This window comes from Pyrus communis, chromosome 7, assembly GCF_963583255.1.
Source record: "Pyrus communis chromosome 7, drPyrComm1.1, whole genome shotgun sequence".
In the NCBI taxonomy this organism is placed as follows: Eukaryota; Viridiplantae; Streptophyta; class Magnoliopsida; order Rosales; family Rosaceae; genus Pyrus; species Pyrus communis.
In genome coordinates, this window is record NC_084809.1 from 7,846,120 (window position 1) to 7,858,056 (window position 11,937).

Sequence of the window (11,937 nt, forward strand, 5' to 3'; positions counted from 1 at the left end):
CCATTTCTCCAATTAGGTTAAAGTTAGGGACCATTTCTCCTGTTGGATTCAAGTTGAGGGACCATTGGTAATAAATTTTTAGTTGAGGGATCAATAGTATTGAATTTTTAGTTGGGAGTTAATTACTTCAATTGAGTTAAATTGAAGGACTATTTCTACCATTTACTTAAAATTTTATTTTAATTTTTGAAAACCCCACCGCCACTTTCTCCAAAATTTGGCGCCTGTTCTGCCTTCATATCTCTCTTTTCGTCTCCCTCTCGCACGGACGTAGAGATCACAGCACCACCTGCAAAACGACGCCGTAACGAAGCCAAGATGGTATTCCTCCACCAGCAAATCCCTTCCCGCAAACGGCCGCCCCCCTCTTCTTCCGCCCCTTCTTGCCCTCCCTCCAAATCTTCTAAACCCGCCGCCACCGCGAACTCAACCAATCCAACCCCAAACGACGCCGTCGAAACCCCAGCCATCGATAAAATGGTCTCTATTTTAGCCGACGCTGGCTGCACCCTCCTCAATCACTCCGGGCCGCCGTGCCTCCCTTCGGACCTACACAAGCTCCGCCGTCACCTCCACCGCACCTTTTCCTCTTCCGAAAATGCCTCTGTTCTTCTCTCCGATTTCCTCTCCGGCCTCTCTTCCTACATCAACACACCTAAAAACCTCCGCAGGTGAGTAACTTCCTCGACACTCTAACTACTTCTAGTCTTCAGTTTCAAAAATTTCTATTTCCTGTTTGGCTGCCGAGAAAGAAAATCTAACGGAAAATTGCTCCTACATTTTCAGGATTCTCACCGCCTCCGCCAGAAGCGAGAGCTTACTACGCCACTTGCTGTTGGTGCCCACTATCCAGTTGCAAATTCAGAACATGCTTCTCGAGAAGCTTCCAGAATATTTCCACGTGTATACGCAGCATTCCGGTCCGTCTCTGTCCCTCGAAGACGACGTGGCTAGGCTGATCATCAATCACTTCCGGTGGCTGGATTTTCTTGTTGATCCGAATGCATTGGCCGAGAAATTGATGCAGATTCTTTCGATTTGCCCTCTGCATTTGAAGAAAGAGATAATTGGATCGCTGCCGGAGATCATCGGCGATCAGAATAATAAGACTGTGGTTGAAGCTCTCGAGAAATTGCTTCAGGAGGACTCGGCTGTAGTTGTGCCAGTGCTCGATTCCTTTTCGAACCTTAATTTGGATCCAATGTTGCAAGAACAGGTTTCACATTATCCTTTATTATCTATTTGGTTGGTCAGAAAATTGGGAATATCAAATTTGTGCTTATTTTCTATGAAAATGAGAAAATAAGAAACTTCATTTGACTTAGAAAGTGCATGATTGAGTATTCCAAGTTTACGGGTTGCTATTACACGTACATAGGATTGAAGTTTTCTCTTTTGAATATTCTAGCTGCACCTGACTTTAAATTTTCTTCAATTTGAAGGTAACCACCATAGCATTGTCATGCATCAGAACAATCGAGGCAGAGCACATGCCTCATCTGCTTAGGTTTCTACTGCTTTCAGCAACACCGTCAAATGTCCGGAGAATAATCTCACAGATTCGACAGCAGTTAAAATTTGTTGGGGTATCAAATTATCGCACATCACAACAGAAACTCAAAGGAAAGTCACGTGCCGACAACACCGAGGCTTCTATCCTTGATGCCTTGAGATCAAGTCTTCGATTTAAGAATGTATGTCTTCTGCCAGTTGGTCCTTAAAAGAAATTTTTTGCTTCTTATAAAGTTAAATTTCCCCTAAATCATATATTTGCTTCTATACGAGTTGTGTAGATACTGTGTCAGGAGATTTTGAAAGAATTGAACAGCCTCGAGAAAGCTCAGGATCACAAAGTCATCGATATATGGTTACTGATGCTGATATACATGAATGGTGAATCCCTGCAAAGGAGCGTTGAAAAGCTATTCAAGAAGAAAATTATTGAGGATTGCATTCAGGAAGCTATGTTTGATCAATGCATTCATGGACACAAAGAGCTTGTACAGGTATCTGGTAACAAGGAATGGATTCAGTCTGAAATACAAAATTAAGTGGTGTTTCTGTAGCCTTATTTGATTCTGCTTTTTTATTTGTTGTTAGGATTATTTTCTATCTTTCATTTCTCTGTCCGAGTACTTGTTGGCTTGCAAGGAGCAAAAATCCAGGGAGTTTGGCATGCATATCTATGTTTGTCTTTTTGAGGAGTTTGCCGATATGTATTCCAGACAGGAAGTAAGTGGCCTATATATTCTTTGTTGGTTATATGATATTTAAAATAAAGGTCTATTCTGTGACTACTATCATGACTTTCGCAGGTTCTTGGCTCGCTAGTTACCCACGTGGGTTCTAGTGTGGGTTTTGAAGTTGGTTCTGCTTTAGAGACCTTGGCACTGCTAGCCTCGAAATATGCACAGCAGTTAATTCCTCTTTCTTCTCATATTAGCGGTATGATATTAGTCTGTTGTTCATGTTGATTTGTCAGACTCTGGAGTAATTCTTTTCCAAGAAATGCATGATGAATTCTTTGTTCCGCAATCCAGGTATTTTGGATTACTTAGAGGGATTTAGTGTTGAAAATCTGCACAAGGTAGGATGCTACATTTCTTTATCATTCTTGGCACAAAAGTGTTGAATCACTATTTCACTGGCTTTACTACAGTGCAGGTCTACGAGATTTTTGGCCATCTGGCACTTTTGGCTCGGTCTAGTGCATATTCTTATGGTTCTTCCTTTGCAAATGAACTTTTGATGATAGTACGCAAGCAGGTACCAAGAATTATTTTCTTTTCATTTGGAGCACTTCAACATAAACATGATCAAATGTCTTTGAACCAAACATTTGTGTATGATCATTATTTTACCCTTTCTGGTAATCCAAATTGATCTATTCCATCCCTCTGTTTGGCAGGTCACTCATCCTGATCTGAACTACAAGAAGATGGGCCTGGTTGGAACTCTAAAGATTGTTTCCTGTCTAGGAGATGCAACTGATGTTACCTGTCCATCCCCATCTCAAGTAAGATCCAGCAGCATTTCAGTTTCACTCTACCATAGTTAGGGGCACATACTGTTAGTAAGATAGTAAGATTTACAAATTCTTTTTAATAATTAGAGGAAACAAAGAAAATATGGAAACCTGCAAAATACATTTTAATGTGTCCAGGTGGGTTCGCTTATACTATTTTATATTGTCAATATAGTTAACATCAAATGTTTTTTGGCTTCCAAAATTTTTATTAAGGGATGTACATTCACCATTAGTAAACACATTGGCTACAGAAATCTAATTGTGACGAGGCACTGGAGCTCTTGAAGACTTCTTTGGACTCTTGCAGACAGCTGCCCTTACCTTTGATCATGTTTTATGATGAACTGACTGAAACGTTGGATTGTAAATTACTTCATCCAACAGTTATAGAATGGTCAGTTGGTTTCAAAAGCTGGTGTTTTCTTTGTTATCGTGTTAGCAATTTAATTTTTTTTACAAGTAATTGTTCTTTATTTGGAAGAAAACTAATCTGCATATTTCAGGATTGGGAAACATGTAGGGGAGTTTGAATCCCTGTTTCTGTCTGATCTTGATGGTGGGAATTTGGCTGTTAAGGACTCATATTGTGGTTTAGAAGGTGATTCTGTGATGCAATATTTCATCCTCTGTTTTTTTTTTTAATTTTTATTTAATTTTTATTTTTTTATTTTTATTTTTGTTTGTTTTTGTTTTTGTTTTCTGATGCTACTTGAGATTGTGCTGTATAAGCAATTAATTGTGGGTGAATTAAAGTTGCCATTCTTTTTTTCATTGTAGGGGAGCTGTGGATGAACTTGGATGGTGATATATCACCTATTTGTCTAAACATTTTGCCATTGGCTTCCTCTACATTGCAGTAATATTTTGGCCATACATTATATCTATTATTGTACATAAGGTTTTCTCCACTTGATATCTATGATTGCTGAAGTTGGAATCTTGTTGTGTGCAGGTCTTCTTCTTCTTTACAAGTTCTTCCTGCTAACTTCCTTTTATTAGCTGCAGTAAGTGAAAGGTGGTTATGACTGATCTGATTATGACCTCTGTGATAAAACTTTAAACTTTTCTGTCAATTTTCAGATTGAAAGGTTGACAAACCAAGGATCTCTTGGTGGAATTGATGCACTACTTGGCTGCCCTTTGCACCTGCCTTCGTCTAAGGTCAGGCGAAGTAAAATGCTTTGTCAACAGCGCCCACTAGTTAGACTTTGGTTTATACTGAAGTTTCTTAAAGTTGAAGCTGCAATCCACATTTTAAGTTTGTAGAAAAATATCCCTGATTAACACCATAAGTCGCACACATGTTCAGATACAGGCACAGAGAGATTGCTCCAGCTAACTTATTTACTGCAGAATTTGAAAACTATTATTTTTCCATAAAATGAACTAAGATATTATCGTTAGTTGGTTTGGTTTCTCAAATTTGTGTAGCCTACCAGTGTTGGTGGCAATGTCCTACTCTGACATGTGCTGACTTGTGCATTACCAGTATTTATTCGGATCTGAGTGGAAGTCTCTGACAGGGAAGCAGAAACATATTATATGTGCGTCTCTATATTATGCTGCCAATTGGATACGGGAACTAGTAAGTGAAGAAGCTTAAAAGATATTACCTTGCATTTAAATTGTGGTTTCTGACTCTTTATGTACCATGCTAGCTCAATGCCTTCTGTACACAAGTTACTGGGAGATTTGAATTTACAAGCCAGGCCACAAAGGAGGATATACTTTCCAAGCTAATGAAGCGCTTGAGAAACCTTGTGTAAGTTATTGTGGTGTTAATCCCTTGAAAACATGTTTTTAAATTTGTAAATCAGCTTTCTTGTGTACATGAACTAGCTTGTTTATTACAACCTCTTGATCCCTGAGTACTGATGGAGACAATCTTAACAACACAGATTCTTGGAAAGCATATTAAACAATTGTATTGAGAGGTGCTCTCTATCTCTTCCTGAACTTCATCCTTATGCTGATATATACCGGTCTTCCCTTTTAAGCCAACCTCACCATATGGTGAACATTGAAAAGAAAATTGAGCATAAGAAAACACATGAGGCCACCTCTCCAAGAGGCATGAAGAAAAACAAAAAGATCTCAAAAGCATCAACAACATCAGATACCAATGCGAAACTCCGGCAGCCCACATTATTTGATGTCTTGGAGAAGGCAGGAGTTCTAACAGGCCAAGAGGTGCCAAATGAAGATTCTTCTTGTTTAACGTCAAAGAGCAGGTCATATGAGTCATCAGAGAAAAATTCTTCTGACTCTAACGAGTCTGCTGTTATAGAAATTTCTGCCATTGCCAAGGCTATTGATGCTCAGAGATTTAAGTTCAGACCTCTGCTGGTTCATTGTTATTCCATTTTGGGGTTTGCAAAGGTATTACGCTTCATGATGGTTGGCCTCTAATAAGGTGTTCTTATGGTATTGATTGTGATTAACCACACTTTTAGGCCACTGCATTCATTAGTGTCACTGTTCAGTATTAGTGAAGGAAGGTGATTCTCATAGCCCAATGCACAGGTCTTCAAGTCCAAATAGAAATCATAAATCTGATACTCTTTTTCTGAATGTGGCCACCTCTTAGTTTAAAACTTAATTCTTAATTAGATTTTGGCAAGAGGTTGTGAACTTGTACATTAGAGTGATTATACTCTAAAGTTATTTATATTTCTTTTCTTTCAAATGCAAGCAATGGATAAATGTACTGTTGAAAAGTGTAGAGTTTGAAAAGTGTGGAGTATTAGTATCAAATGGTCTACTTTGGAGTGATTTGTCTTGCTACATATTAATTCAAATGACAATTGGTTAGGTGTCAAACGACGCACTAACAGAATCCCTAGCATTTCTTGATCTTGTTTTACAAGATGTGCAGTGTATTTGAAATTTTGATTAGAACCATTATGCAAATTTTATTTTAGTTTTCATGTATTTTATGCAGAGTGAAGCATCCTGTTGTGTTGATGCTGCTGCTGAGGTACCCACCAACTTGAGTCATTTTTGTTATATGTTGTAAACAAAGTTCTAAACTTATAACATTTATGTCCTTTTTTGCGGATGCTAGTTACCTCTATATCTGTACCTTCTGCGTGATGTTCACTACAAGCTGGATTACTTAAATCCTGGGAAACAATTGTGGGGCAGAGGCTTGAGTCCTCCAGTTGGGTTCACCAGAATGACAGTGGATGAATTCTTGAGCAAAGTTAAACCACTCTTTCCAAGTATTAAGAGGCATTTTGATAGTGCACTTTTAGTACTGACGGAAGGTAAGAAAGTGAAGTCCAAATTTGATGGATACACACTAGAAGGATGCCACTATCTTCTTTTAATCTTTGAGCATCACTCTGCAGGTGATGAAACTTGTGAAGAACATTGGAATATTCAATCTACTTCTGCTCGAAATCCAGACATTCCCAATCTTGTACATTCAAAAACTGCAGTTTCTACTTCAATGTTCAAAAAAGTGCTTCATTGTTTCAATGCGGTGAAATTCCATTACCTTATCTATCACCTCAATGAAATGGCATCTCTCTCTGTCTCTGTATTGTGTGTGTGTGTGTGTGAGAGACCTCCCATCCTCGGCTGATAACTAAATGAGTACTTACACTGTTACACACAAATTTTATGTTTGAAATGAAAACTACTAAATCTTTTGCTTCGGTTTTTTAATTACAGATATTAAACCTTCCTGGTATTCAGACAGATAAGCCAGCTCTCTCATATCTGCTAGAAGCATTCCAGCCTACCAAGATCCCAGATAGTTTTTTGGAAGGCATACAGCTTAACCTTTCCCCTGGGACTTCAGAATATTTATATTTTGGCGCTTATTCATTTTTTGAAGGTGTCTTGGACATAGGTACATAACTTCATTCTGTTTGCTGATAGTGTTCAGGGTGCTCATTGATTGTCACTCTTTATTAAGCCACTTACATAACCTCACATGGTCCCTGCAGCATGCTCTCTTTCTTTTATGCTGGCGTCAGAGTCACTTTTTACTCTAGAATCAATTGTATCATCAGTCCACAAATTCATCAGTAAGATGGAGGGAAATGGTAAAAACATGCACTCAGGATTTGTCCAGGAGGCTCTTCCTACTTTGCGCACGAAACTTGGTATTTCTGCCGAGAAGATTTTAAAGCATAGATTTGATGAAAATCTTGAGAATGGTGGGAAGTGCAAAGTGAGCAAACTATGTTTCTAGCTCTTATTTCTTGCACATGCTTGGAAATTTATTTGATCCATATTATGATATGTGTGTATGCTTGTCATTTTTTATTTTCTAATTTTTTCAGGGGGAAATAGTACAGAAAATATTGCGCATTTACCTAGAAAATAGAGATTCCACTTCTGATCGGCTGGAACAGCTAGCCTGCACTATTTTGCCTGAGGTGCATATTTTTGTTATGGACCTTGGTCTCTTAAGAGTTTTGGTAGACACTATTTTTCTCAATTTGTTTTAATTCTGCATCGAAGAACTGGTTTTAAAAGTTTTGGGTGTTTGATTATAACATAACCACTGTATGATAGTCAGCAATTGCTGACTGTTTTTGTACTTTTTTTTATTAGTGGACAAAGGGAGAAGATGATGAACATGGTTTCCCATCTCTAAGTTCTGGAACGTTTGTTGTGTGGTACAAGATCCTGGTAAGGCTTACATTTCCCCCTTCTATCATGTTTACTGATACTCTTTCTTGACAGAGATAGTAACACAAGTTGGTGTTATGTGCAGCATGAAGAGAACCTAACTGTTCTTAACAAATTGGTGAGGTGTAGATTTATTTTTGAAACGTTTCAAAAGACTAAGAGTGTTGTACTTGAAGTGCATTTGGTCAGAACTACTCATGTTGATTCTCTCTTAGGTCAAGGAAGCTGTTCTTCTGAAGAAAGCGAGAGCTAGTGCTCAACATAACATTATTGAAAAACTTCTAAGCAAGCTACAACAGTCTGTAAATGTGGTTGTGTCATTAGTTAACCTTTGTAAAACTCACGATAAGGTAAATAAACAGGACTCCAAAGTTCTCTAAATTAGGATCTGTTCTCTTCTTGATTTACTCTTTTTGTGTAATAAATAATAATCATTTTTATTATGTTCAAATGCCACCCGGGTAAGATACTCTTGACATGCCAATATCGTGGTTCAGGTGACTTTGCATGCCATGGCTGTTGGGTATGGTGGGAAGTTCATTGATTCCTTCATGAAAGGTATATTCACAACACTTTACATATGATTAAATGAGAAGTGTTTGAGGCGCTAACATCATTATGTTTCCAGTTTTTGACTTATTACAGTCCCATTTTGAAGTTCACAGAGAGGATATTATCCACTTGGTAAGATCTCTTGAGCAAATACATAAATACATCTTAATGATTGGAGTCGAGTTTTACCCTTAATTTATCCGGAAAACAAAACTTATCCTTGTAATGAATTAGGTTTTAGAGCTTCAAAAGGCCACAAGAACAATACAGACCCTATGTTCAGAAGCAAAGGTAAGTCTTAAATATATATTTTTTATTTTTATTAGATTTTCGACTAAATCATCTTCACCCTTGGAGTTTGTTATCGTATGTTACCATTTTATTTTTTGTTTTGTATTGTGGAAGGGTTTGAGGCAAACAAGCATTACCAGAAAAATTCCTGCTACAAAGAGATCTATGGAACGCCTTTTGTTCTCTGTGAAAGCTCTTCTCCACACATCATCAAATGGATGTACTTTCTGGATGGGTATGTATGAATTGTTGTTTTCTTTTGTGCACTGTGTGGGTACTTGAATATGCTACCTCGAACTAGGCATATAATCTTCTCGTAGCCTCTTGCAACGTTTATTACTTGTAAGGGTTATAAATGTACTAGATAATGTCAATGTATTCTTGCTCTTTGTTGACTACCACATCATCATACTAGTATTCAGTTTCTTCCCATGCTAAATTGCATTTTCTTTAATCTCCTTGGACTCTTGAGTTACTTCCCGATTGTTCCCGAGTTCTGTATTGTGCTTGCGGTAAGAGAGGATATAGAATAAATTACCAACTGACTTGAATTTGATTATTTTCAAGTCGATGTCCTACTTTAACCGCATAGTTGAGATTATCTCTTACACAACTAAATCAAACCTCCTTCATCCCAATTGATTGCAGTCATTTACATGAATCCTTGGCTATTACCACTGAGCTTTCATCGTTAGATGCTTAGTGATCATGTGATACATACATCTTTAATACTTTCACCAGAGTGTCATTTTTCTCTTAGACCTTTCACACCTTAAATTAAGCCGCGCTTTTTCTATGCAGTGGGTCTGATCACATTTTATCGATTATCGTTTTTTCATCTTCCGGTTCATGTTTCTTATTTATCGTTCGTTGCCTGCTCTTACAGGCAGTCTGAAGCATAAAGACTTGAAGGGTCAGGTGGTGAGTTCTCAAGTGTATATGGATACCGAGGATGACAATGCTGGTGAAGAAACAGCAGAAGCCGCTGATGAAGCAGCAGATGAAGCAACTGATGATTATCAACCTGAGAATCTTGATAGTGAAGAGGACAGAGAAACAGAATGAGAAATGCATTCCGAAACTTTAAGCATATTGACCGGAGCCCAACCTTGTGAGTTCTAAATTTTTGCGAGTAGTCATCAAAGGAAAACGTGCAACTGAGTGGTTTGCTATTCTCGGTCTGCACCTAGTACATAAAATTCTGAGTTTCGTTATATCGGCCAAGAACTGAAGATAAGATAGAACCTTTTTTTCTCTCCTCGTTTGAATATTATGATTGAATTTGTACTTTCATATTGAAAAGGGAGTAACTTAATACATGAAAAATAAAAGAGAATTCTACATTTAGTGTATCAGCAGTTCAATAGCAATTAGTTTAAAATTTTTAATACTCCATGATCTAAATTTTGCAGGACCTCTAAGAATTCTTGAGTTCTGATGATTGCGGACGACAAACGAGAAGTGGGCAGCAAATATTTATTAATCGTACTTCTGAGTTAACAGCAGCAGCGTATAGACATCCAAGATCCTCAGACATGGGTTGGATGGAGTGGTGGAGTATCGTAACAGGAAAAGGCGGTAATCTAGTTTCTCCAGTTTTGGAAATTCTATTCCACGCTTCAAATCCCGCTCTGTTGATAGCATTCCTTTGCAGCAATACTTATACCGGGTATGGATAACTGTTCAGCTGGATCTGGGTTCTTTGTGAATCTTTTGTAAGGAATATTACACTCCAGGATTTATTCATATGATAGATTTTGACAAAGTAAAATAAATAATATTTGTTTCTGATAACATAGTTTCCTCGTATGACAAGGTACTATTGACTCAAAAAGATAGCACATGGTGCTTTCTGTTCTTCAGCAACTCTTCTGTGTTTTAGGCCCGACGAGGTTCTGTTGCGCGACCTGAAATCAAAATTACTACCATAACGTTAGTCATCAAGTAGGTGCACTGCTTATATTATAATCAAAATATGAAAGACAACCCATCGATCTAGTTTGAATTACCCTGTTCGATGGAAGGAGATCCGTCTGGGTAGAATTGCGGCAAAGGAGTGCCACCATCAGCCTCGTCACGAATCTATCAGACCCAACAAAACAATTGATCAAATGAAAGTCGAGACCATGTATAACTTGAACATGATTGATAGTGTCAAACCTGGTTGTGTGGGAGCTTCACAGCTGTGTACGTAGCAGCACCAGCTAAGGCACCGAGTGTGGGTGCGACCAAGTAGATCCACAATCCTTTATAATTTCCGGCAGCCACAGCCGGACCCAAAGTCCGGATAGGGTTCATTGAACCCCCCGTTGTTTGTCTGAGCAGGTAAATATTTGATATTAGATAAACTAATAGAGTTTGAATACAGTTAGTTTTATAACAAAAAAGGTTTCTCACCCTGCCACAAGAATGTTGAGCAAAACTGTCGCTCCAATTGCTACACCTGCCAACTCCCCCACCTGCATCATCTTAGAAATTAGTTTACATCATAGATTAGCGAGAATTTGGACCGCAGCAACGTAACAGTGCACGCACGCACGCACATACCGCACGAGTATCAGTGGCAACGGAAGTGACTGTGAACATGAGAATGAAAGTGACAATGAACTCGAGTGCAAAAGCTTGGCAATGGCTAACAGATGGGACCGTTACACCACCAGACATGAATGGATGAAAAACTCCCTTTAGAGCGAAACTTGCAGAGATGGACGCTGAAACCTGTGCTATTATGTAGAGGGGAACTTGGGTCCATGGGAAGTGTCGAAACGCTGCAAAAGCAATGGTGACAGACGGGTTTAGGTGTGCTCCGGAGATGTGGCCTGTGGACAAAATCACTGCCATCACTGCTAGGCCTGCGCATGCCGCATTGCCTAGCAGCGTCTCCGAACCTTGATACTTTTGGTTCACAATAGGGGCTGCTGCTGCTGAAAATATCAGGATGAAGCTCCCCACAAACTCGGCACCAAGCTGTAAATACACGTGCATGATGCGTACAAAATATATAGCTTAATTTGATTTCAAAAGTTAGAAAATCTAATAATTTCGTTGGTGTGTTGAATAAGAGGTACGTACCTTCCGGAGCAAAGTGACATGAGGAGCATGGACGCTCGACGGGGAATTGGTTTCTGGCATTATGGCAGAAGAACGAAGGAAGAGAAACAGTCCTAGTAGTGGGGACTTTGTTTACATATATATTGCTTATAGGCTGAAACCGCGACTTTGTTTACAACTTTACATAGTGCTTATAGGCCGGAAATAGTGAGTATGCTGCTACTAGGTACTGCTACTAGACAGTTTGAATCAGTTCTTGCGCCTTAAGAAATCTTGACCTCCAATCAAAGCTGTTGTGCATCGAGTGAACTGGGCGATTTAGTTCTTTTCTGTGACTCGAGCGAGTACGGACTTTAAATATTCACCAGCGC

The 11,937-nt window shown here is 38.8% G+C and overlaps 2 protein-coding genes across 2 annotated transcripts; one reads left to right on the forward strand and one right to left on the reverse strand.

The window, feature by feature from the left end:
* Positions 1–249: 249 nt before the first annotated feature.
* Positions 250–9,624, forward strand: LOC137740468 (uncharacterized). Its single transcript, XM_068480329.1, has 31 exons — positions 250–671; positions 787–1,216; positions 1,443–1,694; positions 1,794–2,006; positions 2,101–2,232; positions 2,316–2,445; positions 2,541–2,587; positions 2,665–2,766; positions 2,909–3,016; positions 3,280–3,422; positions 3,532–3,626; positions 3,806–3,881; positions 3,981–4,032; positions 4,109–4,189; positions 4,518–4,613; positions 4,687–4,790; positions 4,927–5,407; positions 5,970–6,005; positions 6,093–6,294; positions 6,379–6,512; positions 6,704–6,884; positions 6,982–7,208; positions 7,321–7,416; positions 7,595–7,672; positions 7,758–7,790; positions 7,888–8,022; positions 8,170–8,230; positions 8,301–8,356; positions 8,459–8,515; positions 8,630–8,750; positions 9,402–9,624. The coding sequence occupies exons 1-31, from the start codon at positions 319–321 to the stop codon at positions 9,578–9,580; spliced, it is 4,491 nt and encodes a 1,496-aa protein (XP_068336430.1). The 5' UTR covers positions 250–318; the 3' UTR covers positions 9,581–9,624.
* Positions 9,625–10,510: 886 nt separating this feature from the next.
* LOC137740469 (probable aquaporin NIP5-1) lies at positions 10,511–11,647 on the reverse strand. Its single transcript, XM_068480330.1, has 5 exons — positions 11,588–11,647; positions 11,063–11,482; positions 10,913–10,974; positions 10,676–10,832; positions 10,511–10,597 (listed from the first exon to the last, which is right to left on the reverse strand). Exons 1-5 carry the CDS (start codon positions 11,645–11,647, stop codon positions 10,511–10,513), a joined length of 786 nt encoding a protein of 261 aa, XP_068336431.1.
* Positions 11,648–11,937: the final 290 nt, after the last annotated feature.